Source organism: Netta rufina (assembly GCF_964035555.1).
Source record: "Netta rufina genome assembly, chromosome: 11".
Classification (NCBI taxonomy): domain Eukaryota; kingdom Metazoa; phylum Chordata; class Aves; order Anseriformes; family Anatidae; genus Netta; species Netta rufina.
The window spans coordinates 12,565,720-12,585,761 of NC_140134.1; the positions used below are offsets into that span (position 1 = coordinate 12,565,720).

The 20,042-nt window shown below is 41.9% G+C and overlaps 1 protein-coding gene across 1 annotated transcript in view; it reads right to left on the minus strand.

Annotated features, from left to right (window-relative positions):
- HOMER2 (homer scaffold protein 2) overlaps positions 1-20,042 on the minus strand; it is a 60,227-nt gene that overhangs the window by 14,917 nt on the left and 25,268 nt on the right. Inside the window, exons 3-5 of the mRNA XM_084293417.1 lie at positions 7,807-7,938; positions 2,005-2,097; positions 476-615 (exon numbers count right to left, since the gene is read on the minus strand). Of these exons, the coding sequence (XP_084149543.1) occupies positions 476-615; positions 2,005-2,097; positions 7,807-7,938 (365 nt within the window). The remainder of the gene's footprint in view (positions 1-475; positions 616-2,004; positions 2,098-7,806; positions 7,939-20,042) is intronic.

Consider the following 20,042-nt stretch of genomic DNA (forward strand, 5'->3'; position numbering starts at 1 on the left):
TGCAGCTTCAGAAACATCTCCCTAAGACTTCTAAACAGCCCAGTGAAACTATATTTTTCACTTCAACTTTTTAAGGTGGACCTCTTTAACAGTTTTAAATATCTCGATCTACTTGCACTGAAGCAGACATAGCAAACTCAAAGAGGAAGAGCAGACTGTTTTCCCATGTTACCAGTAGTAATTGCTTGTAGGTGTCATTTCTGTAGCTCTAAAACTCTGCAAACAAAGGTGGAGTATGAGTTGGCATCACCAGAGTGGAAGAGATCTTATCTCATCATGAACCAGATCAGGAAAAATGTAAATATCTCCCAATCAGACACCAGGAGGTACTTACTAAAATCTGCTCATTCATTCTTTCTGCTGCATCATTTTAAATTAATGCAATTACATTTGAATAATTTCTGTTAATACCCTTAGCCATCAGATAATTACAGCATGCTATTTCGATGCAATTAAGGTATTAAAGGAACCTCACCTTTGGGCTAGAGCAATTTTTAGTTTATCATTCTCAGACTTGAGATGTGTCTCAGCAGGACCACCATGTGATGCCTTCTCATCATCTGTCCCATTCACACTAGATGCTCGAGTGGAAGATGGTGTTTCACGTCCAGATTCCTGCAGCACAACACCCAGATTAACAGGGGGCTTCTTTCTGCCTCCCACATTACCTAGGTTGCCTAGAGGCAGCACAACTTGCATGCAATGGCTACATGCAACAGGAGGATGGTGTGTTTTCCTTTGTGTCAGCTAAAAAAGGGTCCTGCAGGTCAATGTGTCAGTGCAAGTAGGTATGAGCGAGCAGGACAGATAATGTCCTCCGTAAGAACTGCAAAACTGTTCTCTTTAAACAGAATGAAAGAATGATAATGATTCACAGAACAGAAGTTTCAAATGTTCAATAATAATAATAATACAAAATCTTGTATGTTTTAATTTAAATGTCTTGTGGTTTCTAAAGGGTTTTGTTTGTGTTTTTTAAGATAATGAACAATATGGTACCCCTGAAAGCACACAAAGACCAAACAAATACATACAAGATACTGCTACTCCAAATATTTTACTTTCACATACTGCTTGGTGCTGACCATGAATGCAGAACCAGCAGAGAAATGTAAAGGCCATGACTAAAGTCTTTAAAAAACACCAGTATCTAAAGTCAGCCTCTTAGAGCTGTACTTGGGGACCCCACCAAGGAGGCTGGTTGCAGGAGTGAATATTCAACATATTTTTTCTAAACACACAGCTGAATTTCCTGAACAAAATTAATCTAACCTTTCTCCAAATACCAGCACAGGCCAAGTGCTCCCACTGAACCAGGGCTCATTCTTGGCTAATGCAGTGCTCATGAAATTACAGTAAATTGATTACAGAGAGACTGGGACAACACTCAATTTCCTCAGTTTGTAAGAAACCCAGCTCTCACTGGACACAGAGGCACTTGGCTTTATTGAGGTGTGCTGCCTAAAAATGTATATTATACAGATTGCAACATAAGCTTCTTCCAGCTACTCACTAAAGCACGGCCTGTTTCTGCACCACAGCTTTCAATTAATCACATCTAGGCAATGAAACACACAATGGCCATGAACAAGCCTCCGCACTGGCAAACTGAACTCCTACAAAAGTAGATTAGACATGACAAAAAGGAATGCCTCAATAAATCTTATTTATTGTTTTTTGCAGAACTATGCTGATGAGCTTTCTAGTGACCCAAACTACACGTATCAGTACAAATCGAAGGATGTACAGCTTCTGTTATTAAAAAAAGTTGTAACAGTTCAAGAACTGCAGGAAAAAAATTACATTTAAATGAAGACAAAGAGCATGGATGGATGAAAAATACTCCTCTGACAATGTTAATGTCCAGCAGCTGACAATTACCTTTGGCAATCTTCATTTGATATACTCTCAGCTTGCTGCCAGAGGCTGGTACAGTCCATTAGAAAATTTAGCTTTAAATTATTTATCCTGTATCCATACAGGTATTAAAGATAAATTACAAACCTGGGAATGATTGCTTGAGGTCTCAATTTTCTCTTGAGATCTGTCTCTTGCTAGTTTGGCAGCCTCTTTCACTTCTTGGAATTTTTCTGCAAACTGGAAAAAGCATAAAAGATACTTATTAAAATGATTTACCATCTATTAAACTGTTCAGATTACTATCTTGATATGGTTCATAGATCTCCAGAAGTGAACAACTAATTTTGATAATTTAAAATTTTTGGCAAGAAAAAGCATTTTAGTTCTTTGGCATGGAAGTACTTCCAAAAGGAACGGTAAAATTGTTTCTGAAAGAGGGACATCTCTGCAGCTCTGGGTGACCACAGTAAAATCCCACAGAGAAAAAGGAGCTATTGGTGCCCCTTGGTATGATGTGGTTTTTATTTCTTCCCCATTGTTTGTTTCAGTCAGTTGATAGTTGAAAGGACATATGATTCCATACTTTCAAGTTTAGTATACAAGATCATGGAATCATATTTGGATAAAAAATTATTATCAGTCTTCTGTTCCTAAGAGCAAGTCAATTAAATTAAAGAATGCAAATGAGCTCACTCAGACTTACATTATATCCTTGAATAATTTGGGACACTTATAACAAGATTGTAAACAAAAGCCTGACAAATATCACATTACATAGTCAAGGAATGGGAAGAATCATCCACTTACTATTCTCATTTTCTAACTTTTAGATTTACAGCTGGTATTTAGCATGCTCTCTCCCAGTAAAATACTGGGACTAAAAAGACCGATAAAATCAATCTTCTCCAACTGATCTAAGAGAAATCATACATGCATGTGGAGGTACCTGTATTTTGTGCAGCACACAGAGAATGGAAATTTCCAATAAACACATATCATCCTTAAATCACACGAACAAGCACATCCTTAAAGCCAAGTGAAATTTCAGGTGTCCCTTATGAAGAATTGTGGAGTACAGTCTGTAATGATGCTTATAAATGAAGATGGAGCTCTTGAATCCAGCTGTCTTCTATACAACAGCTGGAATTGCATATGCAAGGTATTTAGTTGCTATCTGATGGCATGTGCAGTCCCCTACACACACAAATGACTTGACTACATCTGTAGCTCCATAAAGATCATTAGGAACATCTACTTTACATTTTGGCTTTCCATGATTTAATTCCAACTTTACATAAAGTATCTCCTACTGTGACAAAACAGCCATAGCGTACTGATTATTTCTAAAATACGGTGCCAACAGTAAGTTCTACACTTGGGTTTCTTGCAAGTAGTAAAGAGCTGTTTTGAGTCTCTCCTTCACAATAAATCTTTATGGGCAAGTATGAAAAAATTATGAAGGTTCTTCATGGACTATATGAACTATGAAAAACAAACAAAAAGAATTGGAAGTGATCTATCAAAAAATTTTATTTTGCAACTATCTTCATAAAGCACATGGGAGACTGCTGTGAAAAACAATGTGAGCCACGAAGATGAGGACAGTTTTACACAGTTCCATAATAAAAATTGTATATGGCTAAACAAAGCCAATCTTCAATATAAAACTGATGAAGTTCTCTTTGCACAATAGATTTTGGTCATGTCTCCAGTTTACCAACAAGTGTATTTAACACATCTGCTTTTAGAAGCTAGCACCAGTAGGTGGGTTTTTCACCAACTCAAGAGACAGATCTTTGGCTTTAAGAGACAAAATATTACCCTTAATTCTTATCATTGTCATAATGTAAAGACTTCTGTAGCAGAATCTGCAGTGAAAGACGTCTCTGGTTTTTGTTTATCCCATATATTTGGAAGCAGTCCATAAAGAGTTCTGCTGCTGCTCCTTTTTTATTCCTAGCTAATTAATAACTGCTAGATTTTACTCACAGTTTATTTTTGAAAGCTACAGAGGATCACTTGGCTTGCTATGAAATTAAAGGCCTTCGCTTGATTATTCTGCTGAGCGCGGAAACACGATGGTGACAGCCCAAACTTGTGCAGCGTTACCAACACTAATTGCTACACTGACAGAGCAGATGTTCCGGAAACCACCACGATCCTGAGGCCGTCTGTAAGGGGGATGGCAAGACCATGGTATCTGATCACTGGCAGAAATCAGAAAGATGCCATCCCTCCAGTAACTGACTTACTCTGCTGCAAATGCAAATAACTGGCAAGTAATTGATATGAAAAAAAACAACGTGTCTGTTGGCTTTGAGCTATCAAACCATCGCAACAACAGAGAGTGCTTTTAAAACGGGAAATCCTAGTTTAAAAAGAGAAATAGTCTTCTATTTTGTAAATGAAAACTTGATAAATGTGGTCTCAAGAGGCAACAGCATGTGTAAATAAACCAAACCAACTCCAGAAATCATCACACTCCTTCTCCTTTACATCTCTGCTCCCTTCACCTTCCCTTTCCTCCATCCTGTCCTTGGGCAGACAAAGACAGACCAGAGTAGGAGAAGCACCAGCCAAACACCACTTCAGTGGTCCATCGTGGCTACTGATGCATTTCCCATTGCCCTAGGAAGCTGAGGCCAAGCTGCAGAACGGATTTTCAGCTCCCAACACTTGCAAAGCCCTTCAGTCCAAGGACATGGCAGCACACGAGTGCTGGGTGATTATGAGTCTTGGCCAAGGAAATTTAGTGGGGACTCAAAGATGCTACTGTGCATTGCACGGATTATTTAAAAGCTGTTCAAATCTGCAGCCAGCCTGTCACCTGGAGAAATATATATATAGAGAGAGACCTTCTTAGCATTTTATGCATTAAGAAGCATTATTTATGTGCGTGTAAATTTTAAGCTCCTGATCTGGCATTTATGTCTCCTCCTGACAAATTGCGGTGGTGTCGGACACGTGGAGCAGCTGCTCCCGCCCGCAGCAGTCCCATGCATATCTCAGTGCCAGGCAGACTGGCAGGGGACGAGAGCATTTGCTGCAGAAAGCAGCCGGGAGCTTGCTGCAGCACAGCAAGAACACTGCCAGCACGGTCGGGCTGGGGGCGAGGGTGGGCTGCCTGTGCCCTGCCGGGCAAATACCGCACGCCACATGCATAAAACCTGCATGCATCAATCAAAATTTAAGGTCTGGTGCTTCCCAGAAGCCGTCTGTTGTTACTTTACGATGTGCAAAGTCCAAGTTTGCTGGGCTTCTCACCTGTATAAATCTCTGTCCCCATGCCCTTGGCCACCTCCAGCTCCTCAGATTATCATGTCTGTGCCAAAGCACCTTGACTGATAGCAGAAATTTTGCTTAACAGCTTGGTGTGCAAAACACATCGCTACTTTTACAGCATCAGCCCTGCCTCTTCATCACGGCCAGCCGCACCATTAATTCTGTTTTGATTCCTGCTTCAATTTTGGTGTAGCAACGTTTGAGTAATGTCCTGAGACCTTTTTGAGGCATGGGGCAGGAAGGGGGAAAGGTGCTGGAGGGAGAGAAAAGGACCCCGAGCAGGACATTAACTAAAAACACTGGGACTCTCCTGGTCAATGTGAATGGCAATTAGGTTACTAGGTCACTGAAAGCAGTTTTCATTAATGGCTCATGTTTAATTTGAGCTGCTCGTCCCTATAGGTAAGGATTAATGCTTAAGTGTCTCCAGGGAGGCAAGGCATTAGAAAGAGGCATTATCTTTTATTAGGCCAGCCAATATGCTTGAAAGTGTAGAAGTTTTTAGGCATGCTAACCTCTTCTCATGTCTCATTACTATTCATTGTTTTCAGCAGATATTCTTCATTTTTATTTACTTATTTATTTATTTTAAGCTAGGGATATTGATCTCTGGTTTAGAGGAGCTTCAGCATGTCCTCCTAACTCCTGGCTAAAAGCTTCAGTTATTTCCAGTAAAGCTGGCAAGCTTTTATTTGTATCTTTTATGAGTGTAATGACATCAGAATAAAATGAAACTTGATTTTACTATTCCCAATACACTTATACTTCTCTAATCCCTTCACCATCTCTGATCTTCTGTACTAATGGTTTAATAATTAAACTGAGGAGCACGATGATAAGGGATATCTTTGTCCCATTGCTTTGCATGGCAGTAATAAGCCAGATTTTCTAACATTTTCCAGACAGACAACTGTCAGATTTTTTTTTTTTTAATAGATCATTTTAAGCCATTTTCAGAAGTGCCCCTTAAGCCATCTCTCTTCAGTATTCTGGCCAGAAACAGTCTTTCTGCTGGTTTTGAAAGCTTTTCCTGCAAGTAGAAGGCTGTTGTATTGGCAATGGGTCCTTCAGCAGGTCACACTGTGCAAATAGATGTGCAAATGGATCTGGAGGGGATCACAGATGCTCCTGAGGCCCCTGTGCCCACACAGTATGTTTTTTGGATCCGCTCCTGTTTGCCCACATTGTACTGGCCAGTATCGTGGCTGGTATTTCTAACACCAGCATTAAACTTATTCTCAGTGTGTCTTTGGACAGTGTTGGAGAATATGGCAAAATCTCTCATTAGGGTGCAAGGACATCCAAAAGTGTTAATTCTTTCATTTGGATTGTATCATTGTATCATGCTTCTCTGTTACTCAAACCCAACTATTGGCCTACGTCTACTTTAACCCTCCAATATTCCCATGCTGCTTATTTAGCTATTATAAATGCCTCTTTGTCATGGGAATGAAGAATATCCACAGGTGAACTGAGCACCCCTCTACATTTGATTAAGTCTAAGAATCATAAAACATAATTGTCACCAACATCTCCTTTTTTATAAAGTTTTGCACGTGATTGATAGGCTGGCCTTAGCATCCCAGGATAGCAGATTATTGCCATGCCACCTTTATGGATGTCTCAAGTCCAAAAATAAAATAACATGTAAAGTAAACTATGCTTTGCATTTAAGAAACACTTGCAAAAAATAAATTAAAAAACATCCAGTTATTTGCAAGAACTTGCAAGGAAATTGCAAGAACTTGGTAAGATATTTTTAGAATAATAAAATCCTGTAGCAATTCAATTGATTAAAAGTCTTCCTTCAATTCCAGTGGCCTGCCTCTGTTATTTTAGACACTACAAGAAACTTCTAGTTCTCAGGCTTCCTTTTGAATCAAAGCACGCAAGAGGACAGCAGCATGAGAGACTGTGTACCATGCCCAAGGACACAATGTTTAGTTAACTGTTAAAACCTGGTGCCAAGTAGCCATGCTTCAAGTGTCAGCTATGTGCTAGATAAGTAATGCTTTTTTGTTGCACGAACAAAAAAACATCTCAGCCATTTGATGAGCACTTGGCAAGACCACTAATCTAATGACAGAGAGTGTATTTTGAACTGCTGGTTATTCATTACAAGAGGCAGCCCTACGCTTTCCAAGCCTGCTGCTGCAGCCAGTCCCTGCCCCAGAGCAGCACTGTGTTCATACCAAGGTCTGGGTGCAGCTCTGGGGGATGCAGCCACACTTGGGACCAACTCCCTGGCTGCTCATCCCCCAGCTCTGCCCACACGCAGGTGGTTCACTTTGCTTTTAGTGCCACTATCTGCAGAAATGAGCAAATAGGCCAGGGAGATGGCACAAAATCCTTCAGAGCCAGATTGTTTCTGCAAACATCTGGAAACACAAATGCTTTCAGCCATGCTGAGCAAGAGATCAAGATCACCACAGCAGTACTGTTGTCAGTGATCCAATTTAATTTATGGTTTTGACCATGAAGTTTGCTTATGTACAGCCTGCTTCTGTACATACAGACACTAGAAAAATATAGGAAATAGTCAACTTCCATGAATGAAAAGGACATGCAGAAACATCCAGTCTGGAAGAGGTGGGATGGATGCATGCAATTCTTCACTCTCAGCAAACAAGACAGCCTGTGTGGAAATTCCCCGCGCCCCGTTACCTTGGTCAGCTGCTGCTCGGAGGGAAAGCCCAAACCAAACACAGTATTTGCTCTGCTGTCTGCCCACTGGCCAAACTTCTGTGATGTTTTAGTAAAGGTCATGTTGGGTGTGATTGTGCTGTTTATGATCACCTGTTTAGAAACAGATCAAAAAAGGATTAAAAAGCAGAAGCCACATCGGAAATGTATATCCTAGCAACAACATCATTCACAGCAATTAGCAGGCTGACTTGGGAAATTGCTGCATTCCAAAGAATTTTTACCCAAACAAACAGTTTCATATATTGTTTTACTTGTAAGAATTTGGATATTTTCTTGTCTTCTTTTTCCAGAGTACCATCATGGTCCTGCAGTTTAACACCACTGCAGGAACACCACTGAACACAAAGCAATAGCAGGGGCAGGAGGTATAAAACCACCCTGGCAGAAATGCAGATCCAAAATCCACTTTTTTTCAGCATTTCAAAGCTGGAGTCTCAGTGTGGAAGCACATAGCCACTGCCACTGCCTGGCCAGGCACCAAGCCTGGTGTCCACCAGCAGCGCCTGCCTCAGAACTGGAGATATTTCTGCATTTCCCCATCTGGCCTCAGGCCGCCTCATGTAGGATGCCAGACACATGTGGGAAACAGAAAAAAAAATCAAGACAAGGAGAAACTGATAGCTTAACAATGAGCTTGACTTGGGAGGGTTGTAAAGTGCGTCACCAACAATGCATATACAGTTTCAAATGTGGGCGTCTTCAAGATAAATATTCTGTCACTTTTACCCAGGTTAACTAATATCTGGTTCAGCAGCCTTGAAAGCAGCACTGGATCTTGTAATTAAAGAAATAGCCAACAGGAGGGAGGCCACTGGGACAAGGTCTCTCAGGAACTGATCAGAAAAAGCATAAAATGTAATCGTACAAAAAGGAATGAGATATATGCCAATTCATTAACAAAAATCTTAACTTTATTTTCCAGATACATCGTTAGATGAGTCTAGAGACTCCTTCCCTTGGAAATGAATTCCTGTGCAATGTTCTTCCTCCTAGCAGAACACAAGCTTTCTTTGGTACCGCGCACCATCATTTCCAATATGCAAATTATGCAGTAATTAAGCCAAAACTGTGGGACAGTTTAATTAACATGATCAGGAAGTATCCTGGCAACATCATTTACTATGTATTCTGAGCAGTGTTTTTTTCTTAAGCTGTCTCTTACATTTAGCAAAAAGTGTGAATTAAATTTATCAGAGAAAGAGCATTCCTTGCCTCCATCCTCTCCTTAACTCTGACCCCTGTGCAGATGCTTTTATTTTCTCCCTTAGAACTTGCTCACCTTCAGTGGTTCCCCCTGCTTTGCACCATCGCTTTCCCACAAACATCCTGCCACGAGCACAGGTAATGCCTTTCATGCAAAACAAGTCGCTTCAGACCAAGTTCAAAAGCACTGTGAAAACATTGTCGCTGAAAGCTTCACCACGAGGATCAAAGCAGAGCAGGGCCAGGTGGCTGATGCTCCTGAAGTAGTAGGGTGGTGGTTTTTTTGTTTTGTTTTTTTCATGGGAAGAATCAGAATGAGAAGGGAGAGAGGTGATACTTCAACCAGCGCTGGTTGACACATACTGTATAGAAATGAGCTTTTGGAGACAAAACCTGTTTTTGGGTGGCTGTCTCTTAGGTAGAGGCATAAAGAAAGCTGCCCAGATGTGCTCTGTTCTAGCTGAGTCACACAGGAGAAATGCAGCCAATATAAAATCTAAGCGCAATTGCAGAGATTTAAATTAAAAGAAAATCAAAGCTGTCAAATACTTTATGGATGGTTTTGACAATTCAAAGGTAGGATGATGATAGGAGGACTGTATGATACAATTAGTCACAAGAAAGGGAGGGAAAGCTACCACCAACCCAGAAAAATCAGGATGTTTTCCCAAAACTTTAAACAAAGTGCAATATGTATACTCAAAAATCTAACGTCAGAGAGGTGAACTATTTAAACATGCTTGGTTTCTTGAGTTACTGAATTTATTTTAGAAGTTCTAAAATACCCAGAAAAATCAAGTGATAAAAGGTATTATTTCAGTCCTTCTGTGCCTATCAAATTAGCCATCTTTGGGAAAAAAAAGTAATAAAATAACCCCTCTTACTGAAAGGCAAGAGTGTCCTCCATGAGAAGCAGCCTCTGAGAACAGCATCATCCTTCCATACCTCCTAAAATAATAATTTAGTAAATTCAAATAGAAAAAAACACACCAAAGAGATCACTTAGACCACAGTCCAATATTATCAAAGAAGTGATAAGAAGAATAAAGAAGCCTGCAAATTGTAAATGGGAAAACATCTTATTGAGCACAGAGATGAAGCACATTAGCGTAGCACCTTAGAGGTTAATTTTTTTCTATAGCCAGCACAGAATCCAGGAAAAGGTTGTGGTGATCACACACCTTCAAGAAACTGACAGTTCATCTGTTAAATTTATAATAAGCTGCAATTAGCAAAACTGCTTGGAAGCCAGCTCTACCTTTTTTTCAAACCCTCTCTGTCAGTCAGGCACTCCAGACATCCTGCGCTCCCGCAGACAAGTGAAAACCTAAGGAAAAGTTTAAGGAGATTAACTCAGAGCTGCACGGGAACGGTCCAGAGAACGGGGACACTACACTTGGCCACCTGGTCCTCCTCCCCGTCCTTACCCCGTCACCCTTGCAGGAAGATGCTGTCACATTGGACTCAGTTCCTCACCTGTAAACCTGCTAATCTCTCAAGAGCAGAAGCTACATTTGCTAGCAAGCAATCACCATGGTTGGGCTAAGAAGAAAGAAAGGTGGCAACCAGTGTTGGTATTTCAAAGAAAAAGGGTTGCTTGTGATCCTGCCAGGTATTGCAGCCTGTCCCCTGCCCCACAGCTGGCTCAACCCTAGCTACATGAAATCTGAAAGAAAATGCTCCTGACCACTCCTCCCTATACCCAAGACAACGTTTCCAGTCTGGGGAGGAGGTGGGGAGGTGTCTGTGGCCATCGCACCAAGGGTGCTCAACAACAGCAGTAAAGTCTCCTTTTTTGATGGAAGGATGGGCCAGAATTTTTGACTTTCAAAGGAAGAAGGAGCTGAGAGGAATAGCAGAGGAGGGCAAGTGCACTGTCTGAAAGCTGTTCCTGGAAGAAGCCCCCAGGCTCCTGTCCACCCCTACCTGCAATCCATTACCATAATCCACTCATCAGTTCAAATGTGCTCTTATGAGACAGTTTTGTGGTTGGTCCTCATTCCTATAACATACGACGGAATTCCAGCTGCATCAGAAAACTGCATGAACTTGTGGACTTTCATCCAGAGCAATGGATGCAAAAGCCAAGCAGCTCTCTAATCAACTGCAGTGCAGTCCCTGAAGTGGTTAAAGAGTTCTCCCTACCGACAAAGGCAAAGGGGAGCATAATATAATAAGCACCTCACAGAATAATAAACTCATTCATCACACTGACTGCGTTGTCTACATGTGGTTAAAAAAAAATCTGCCTATGCTCTCATCTAGATGCCAGCGTATCAGATGGCAAACACTCCTGATATGTCTGCACGAGCCAAATAAAATCTCATACTAATTTCACTTCCTTTGGGAGAAAAACAATCCTGACAGATCTAAATTTTTATTTGAAGATGACACTGAAGAATTTTCACAGTACAAGGTAGTGCTACATCAACCAGCAATGACTCCAGACGTTTAGGAACACACCGGGCATATTCATCAGATAACAGCCATGCAAATAAGCTGGCAGAGAGCAGAACCCTCAGAGGCTGTAACAGACCCATCTTGCTGCCTTCCCACAGAGAGAAACTGCCAAATAAATCAAGCAGAGAGGTCACACGATGACCTGTGCAGAAGAAAAATTGTTATTGGCAGCTCACACCGCTCATACCCTATGAGCAGTGTACACAGCCGCCTTTTATTTTAGGGGAAGCCGCAAGTAATTAAAGGGTCCCTTCCTAAACTCCATGTCACAACACCACACTGATGATTATTCTGGGGTAACAGTGCCAGGTTAGTAATTATTCTGGAATTTCCCCTTTAAAATCACATCACCAGTTATTCTGAAGTAACCTCACCTCCAGAAAAGCCCTGAGGCTCAAGACCATAGTATCTACTCATTAAGAAGTCACTACATTAAAACCTCCCCATTTCATTTTCACACCTCTCAATATATGCTTTCCAGTTTGCAGCCCTTGTGAAATTTAATTTCCCCAACCCACCAGGTTGCTAATCTTCAGTAAAGATGTATCTCGGTCTAAAAACAGAATTAAGAGGGAAGGAAGCTGCCAGTCCTCTGGCTACAGTGATCACAGGCTCAGCAGGTTCTTCCAGCTCACCAAGTTGACAGGAATCAGAAGTGCTCCTGACCCCGGATTTGAAGACGAGACAGGGTGGATTTGCTGAGAAATTCTCCCTCTATCCCAAACATTTAGCAACTCCTTTGTAGAATGTATCCACCTACATTTCCATGATTTGCACTATCCTTCGCTATCGACCGTGCTTTGTATCTCTGCCAACAGACTTACATGCAATGCCTTTTCACCAATGTATTACTGGCCTATGGAGGCAGAAACTGCGCATTACACACGAGTGAAATCATACCATGAGGAAGGTGCTAACCTGTGTGGCGTTTAGAGCTCTTTGTCTCCTTCCAAATTAAAAAATAAATAAAAGTAACCTGCAGTCTGTAGCAGCACCTGCACATTGGATTGCATACATAAAGTGCTTAGCTGTGACCCCGTGATGTCAGATCATGTCCAGTCCCACAAAGCTAGCACATACATACGCACTGTTAATTGAGACAGCTCCACTAAAAGGAAAATAGCGTCCCCAGCTCAGTCTGTTTACCAGAAGGGATCAGGAGAGGCACAAAGACACACTCATAGCAAGAACTTGGGATGGAAGAAAGAACAGCCTTTGGCCAAAACAGTGAACCTGTAACGCAGGAGGATTAAGTATGGTTGTTTTACAAATCAGGGCCAGCAGATATGATGAAATGTCTCTCCCCACCCTATTTGCTAAGTCTTTGTAGAAGGTCTTTAAAAAAAAAAAAAAAAAAAAAAAGCATGGGAAAACAGAAAGCAGCATCTTAAGTAGATTGGAAGCAATCATAAGCATGTTAAAAAGACCACTGAAATTCTCAGTGTTTCTGTTCCTCCTGCTCCACTGCATCACTTGGACATTACTGGGGGGCCTGGAGCTGCCAGGATATCCACTGCCAGCCTCGCCAGGCTCTTGCTCCAGCCACTGAGCACTGTACCCCCACAGTGCTGGCAAGCCAGGCCAGCTGCTGCTTTTCAAGAATTTCTGTTCTACCCGGTTAACCAGGATGCAAGTATTTCACCCACGCATGGCTTTCAAGCTTCCATAACTGTGCAGTGCTAAGGGGGCAGGAGTGGAAGGGGAAGTGCAGTGATCCCCACACACCATGCGAGCAGAAGGATGCCAGGGCTCCTCAGAAGCCAAAGAGGACTTGCTGCAGTCCAAAGCATTTCCTTTTCAGCCCAAGCTCCCTCTACAGAGAGGAGATTCACATTTTGTGAGTAACACCTCTCACGTGCTGCTGCTGCTTGCTCTGCATGGAAAAGGGCCATTTCTACAGCTGCGTTTGGATATTTTTTTTTCCCCTAGAGATCCACCTTCCATCCCCAGCATAATCCATTTTTAACCCCAGAAGGCAACAAATCAAACAAAAAACATGCATGACTTGGATGTGGAAGTAGCTTTTGGCCTTTTTGATGAAAAGAGATGTAAAAATACCTTCCCCTCCAGATAAAAACACTAATAACTGTTTTTCCTCTATTAAAATATTTCTGTTGTAAAGTCCTCACCAAGAACCTGTCTAAATGCAACAAAAGTGGGTTCACAGTGATGTGAATTCTATTAAGCAAATCTCCTGCTACACCTACTCCATTGTGCTCTTTTTCTTCCTGAGGTAATTAACATCTCTGCAGAGTTGGTTTCCCACCTCCTCCACCCAGTCTAAATCTCTAAAATCTCCTATTTTTGCTTTGACATCTGACTAGAATTTCTCTTCCTTTTCGGCACAGCACACACATCCACCCACCCGGCTCAGAGCACCAGCAGCTGTTTCATGAAGCAAAGCTACAGCGAGGCTTTTCAGACCCTCTGCTCTGGAACAAATTGTTACCCAGGAATTTCATGCAATGCTTAATAAAATGTACAGACAAATATGCTTGTGTGTTATTTTCACATGAGAAAAAAGATTTCTAACCTATCAGAGATTGGAGGAGAACACAGTGGAGATCTTTTTTTTTTGTTTTTTTTCCTGGTGACTACAAATAGGGTAGGGGAGAAGGCTGCATTATCTACAGTTAGGTACAACAAAAAATACATAGTTATATCACATTCATGCTTTTGAGGATTTAATAAAGCATCTAGCCTTTGTGCAGAGTATAACCGAATGCCTACATGAAGCATTTAAGCACACATCCTTGTCTGCATCCTTGAAGCTGCCTCACAACATCCTCCTGTGATTCTCTTCAGCCTGAAGGCCCCTGTGCAGAGGTCAGAAATGCCTTGTCCCAGGATCCCAAATTGTCCTAGTGCTTATGTGTCACAACAGCACTTGCAGAAAGGTAGGAGTAGTTAAAGATGCAGAAACTGAATGAGTCAGACAAAGAAAAGATGACCAATGCTACTTAAAGACAGGGCTGAAATGATGTCTGGGAAGGAGAAGCCAGCAGCCTGGAGCAGGGACGTAGGACATGAGCAGTATGACACAGGAAGAATGACAAGTCCATGGCCAAGTGGAATCCTTAAAAATGCCTCTGTTCTGATTAGTAACCTACACACCCCAACGAGCAGTCAGCAATGACGTAGTTTACTACTGCCTTGTGTCCCTTGGCATGAGGAATGACCAAGAACAGGTACATTGTTCTTGGGAGAGGACAGGATCTACTTGGCATCTTCTAAAGCACACAAAAGCGGTCACAGTTAGATGACAGTCTGACATGGGCAATCAGGCCTGGCAACACTTAGGAACAACATGCTAACCTAACTGAACATATGCGGTAGCCATGAGACAATGTAAAATAAAAACCCTTCTGCATCCTCAGAGATGGCTCATCGCTTATTTTGCTGTTAGAAAATAAAGGTAGGTGGAGGTTATCTGGGGCTCGTGAGATCATTTTGTTCACTCCTCAGGGAGAACCAGCTTTGGATGTCATTTAGTTTTTAGTGGCTGACAGTCTTTTACACAATTCCTTGTTTTCCATCTAACAACTGTGTTGCCATTGGATGCAACCCCACAATCCAGAATCAAGGAAGGAGCAATATGTGTTTTGGTTGCTGTTGTTGTTTGCTTCATTGTCATTTATTTATTTATTTATATTTTTTGAGCTAGGAAAATATTACATTGAATTATGTTTGAGGCTTAAATTTTAAGAATACACAATGCAGTGTAGTTTATTTATAAACTCCATCTGGCATGACTTGATTAGCACGTCTGATACGTTAACTCTCAGAGTGGGGATTTCCAAGTATTATACACCTCTGGCACTACAGCAGGGGGTAGAAGGGAACAAATAATTGATGCAGCTGCTTCATTGGACAAGCGATCCTCAGAGCTTCATAAAGCACAGCTTATAGAAATCATCCTTTATTACTTTCAGTAGCTGAACTTAAAAAAATAATAATAAGAGGGAGTAAAAGTCTCATATTAGTCAACCAACAGCTAACGAGTGCTGTATTAATTGCAATTCTTGACAGAAGTCCCTAATATAATGCAGAGGAGGCAGAGCTTCTTGTAACAAATCAAGCAAGGTCCTTCTGGGATGAAGCTGAGGAAAGCTCAAGGGGACAGAACATGTGCTCAGCTCACCCCCAGGCACCAACCCCCTCAGCATTGCTTCTGGAGGAAAAAAGCAGCACACTGCAAAGCCTGCACCCAAGGTGAGCACTACCATGCTCCCTGAGTTTTGGTGAGCAAGTATGAAAGGTTTTATGAGGTAAAAACTCACATTTCCCCAAGGTTTTGCTCCGTATATCTAATGAAACCAAAAAGGTAAGGGAAAGCTTCTGCAAACCCTACGATGTTGTGCCTGTGTTGACGATCTCGCTAAAAATCTTGATTTTTTTCCGTCAATTTTCACCTAATTATAGTCATGGATTATTTTCTCCAAAAACTTGTTACAGATTCTTCAAAAGCTCTACTAAAATCAAGGACTGTGACCTGAAACAGAGCTTTTCCAAGAAATTTTATGGAGAGGTTATAAAAAGGGAAAAACAGCCCAGTCAGAAGTCTCCCCGTTTGCTGGTGCAGCAAGAAATCCGCTAGCATGGATTTTTAACTTTTACTTTTTAAAGAGTAATAAATTGTGTTTATGAGAAGGTTTCCACAGCACTGATGCTGTGATTCAGTTGTGTGCGCTCTCTCCACAGGGCCGGTGGCACATGCATGCACTGTAGAGGCAAGGAGGAAAATCAGCCAGATAGGATCAAGCAGCGGCAGATGTGCTTCCATTCTTATGTCAAAGGTACAGCTGTTGCCAGCACTGTGTTATCTGTTCTCCTCAGCTTACTAACTGGCTTCTGAAGGATTTCCTTCCAGAAATAATCCAGACAATGAGCAGAGGATTTTTCACATTTCAAATGTAATAACTTGGAAAGAGATTAATAGAGAAACATCGAAGCGATACGAGTTGCACAGCTCCAACCAAAACACACCTTCAGCAGGCGCTCAGGACTTGTGGCTGATGCAGTCTCAGGGGACCCACCACATTTCCTGGTATTTACTTTGCTCCATTTCCCAGCTTCTGACAAGCTCTCTTTCACTCACAGCCCCAGGTCTTGTTTGCACAAACATTTTTAATGCTTCCCTCCATTCCCAGCTCATCTCCACTGGTATTAGCAATTCGGAAATAACTGCTGCAGTTAAGCCTTAACAGCACTTTTTTTTTTTTTTTCCCCTCACTCAAGGACCTGTCTGCACAAGCACACCCAACGTTACCAGCTCTACCTATCCAAACCAGTCCTGGCAACCGCTAAAAATTCTTCTGCAGACACAACTGCAGGCAAAGTACTGTCTTATCAGTTATGAAACCTTGCACCTCCCCTCAGCCTGAATTTCTGAATATTTGATATCACCTTAAGCAAATAAAGGATGATGCAAGTGGGTAGTCCCATGCTTGGCTGACAGCTCTGCTTCTCCCTTATGCTGTATTTCCTCACCACCAAACTTCAAAGAAAATATTCTCAAGTTATTTTAACGTCTAGAGAGAAACACAAACATAAGCAGCTTAGTCAAGAGGGGTACACTACAAACACAGACAACACAAATATTTAAAGATCGCTGGGGGCTGTCATTTTATCTTAATTTCATTCACTCTTATTTCAAAGAAGTCTTTTAAGAAGAATATGAGCTCTTGGTTTATACAACAGAAGGACCCACTGTACACCTCCGTGTGCTGGCTGCACATAGCTATTTATCTTCATTTTTAAATGTGCATTTTGTTTTCTATTCGCACGCTGCATCTGCCAGTTTAGTGACTCACTGCCTGACAGATTATCAGAGGCATTTTCCTGGTGTCACCCCAAAATTCACATTTCTCTCGGATACTCCATAGGCTGAGCAAGTTGTGCCTCGTGTTTGGTGGCAAGTTTCCCTTAAACTCAGAGTCCCTCTGAAGCCCTTCACTGCGATGCTACAAATCTGGAAGTTACGCTCACCACAACTCTACAACATCTTTAAATGAAATTGGGAAATAAATGTTAAAACCAGCACAGCAAAATACAAATTCTTTACTGTGAATAGTTCAGCTGAGTGAAAGAGACCACAGCTGGGGTTAGACTGGTGCACTATGACCCAAGGTGGGACAGATGCTCTCCTGCTCTTAATCTGCTCGTCACACAAAACCAAAGAAAACTTCGTTACAAAACCTGCAGCTGCCTCTCAGAGAGCAGCCCCATCCAGCCTCATTATTTACAGCAACAACAAGCCCAAAAGGGATGGTGAGAAGCAGCTAGACACTGTTCAGGCATCTCTTCCAAAGTATTTTGTGTGGTGCAGTTGGTGCTAGGAGGTGTCTGGGACACGAGCACTAACCTCCAGCTTCTGCTCGGAAATCTGAAGTGGGAAAAGCCCCACGGCAGCTGCCCTACCAGGCAAACTGATCGGATGGCAGTGGATTAAATGGCATCAAATCATTTTAAAGGCTCTACTCTGGATTTGCAGAAGTTTAATATGTACACACAGGTATGATTATAGTTGTAGTCTCAATGGTAAAGTACTTGTCTGTATTATATTTACATATTTATAAAGATCATAAAGCCACAACTGATGTTTTCACTTACTCGTCATCTCACTAGCAGAAAAGCAGTGAGATGTTTATTATAATATACAAACTGTGCACACTGGAAGACAGAATTATGCATTACAATTGTTTGTGTTTTCATATTTCAAAAGATGTTATTCTCTTTTATGTGGGGGTTAATTAGTTCCATTGTTGGAAGTACTCTGTTATGGCTCCAGGATCATCTCCAGCACTAATAATCCTGTTGAAATTAGTTGCAATAGTTCATGATATACTTAGCGTACTATGATAGGAATAAAGAGAAGATGAAAGCAACCAAATACACACGCTTTTCTGTATTATAGTACTGAGCTAGATGAGTACTGGAAATCTCTTGGCACATGAAGCTTTCTGGATCAGGATCACTGCATCATTCAGAGCTCCAGAGCTCACAGCCCGTTCTCCTCTCCTCTGCCTTACCCCAGCACAGCATCTTTCCTGAGCTGGGATGCACCTTTGGGGCTCCTCAGACAGTAACAAGTGTCACACATTGCCCTCTTGATGAAAGGGCCTTTTCATGTTGGTTTTCAGTGTCAGAAGTATAAGTAGGATGGAGCTCATGACCCCCATTTTGTGGTGAGCAATCCTTCTGGGACAAGCAGAAAAGAAGCCTGGAAGAAGTCGCATGAAGGGCAAGAAGAGCACAGCAGAAAAAGTTTTGAAAGAAAAAAATATCCAGCTCAGCTACTCAGCAGTGAAAAAAGACCTGTGAAGATGGAATAAGAAGTATTTTCTGCTAATTTAACCAGATTTTACCAGCAGGGTCTCTCTGGCAGTGACAGCCCTACCAGTACTACCACCAGCAGGGCAAGGAGCACAGCCTCTTGGCGTTTCGGCAGGCACCGGGCAGCTGGCTTGACCCCGGGCAGCACACAAAACGAGTGACAGGCAGTGACAGTGTGTAAAACTAGGGCAGGCAAAACGGGAAATAAAAGGATCTCCGTCCCTTTGACAAAACACATATTTGCTCACACACACCTTTCAAAATCATAACGTTTAATTTAGGATTTCTCTATGAGCTTTGAAAGAGGCAGAGGGAACACTTCACTTTCTGAGGTCACTTTTAACATTCTTTTACCTCCCTTTATCTCTGGCTACCCAAGGCAGTAAAACACCCCCTGATCGTTTCAGTACCAAATTACACAACTCATTATCTGCTTACAATAGAGCCAAGCACTGTGAAGGCTGCAGAAGTGCTGGGAGGTCCCATGCTCGCCCTGCTGCAGCCTTGGATGCCCCTGCCTGCTGCTCCGCTCCTGCCAGCTCACCCAGCACGGGACCAGCAAACCCACCACTCTGAATGCAATTCAGCCCCTGTCAGGGTTGTTCCTACCACTCTTCCTTGCGAATCACATCCCTGAGGTCTTAGAGGCACAGTTAAAGGCTACCGTGGCAGTGCAGCGCTGTTGCACAGCACAAGTTGCCAGAAGCCTGCTTTTAATTCAGTGCCAACTTTGTAATATCTAAATTACTCGTTAGTTTTTTCCTGAGAAACAGTTGATATTGGTTTAATGGCTGAACTTACGTCAATGAAAGAAAAAAACACACACACACACGAAAATTAGCCAAATGAAGGAATTTCATCCATGTTACTATACCCCGCAATTTTTTCTCCCTGTGAAGGAAAGCTCCTTAAATCGAAGAGTCACCTTTTGGCAAAGTACCCTAGAATATTTTTAACAACTCTGACTTAAAATAATTTAATTTCCACAGGCAAAGGAAATTATTTGTTTTGAATCTCTGTACAGAACTGGTAGAATTCAGAATTTCCTATAAATGTACAGAGGTTGCCTGCCTCCATTCGCGAGTACAGAAAAAACACGGTCATGAGGCTGGGGGGAGCAGCTATTACACTGGGTACCAATTAGGACTGGTACAGGAACTGAGACAGCCAGAAATACACCAAATATTAACGGATTT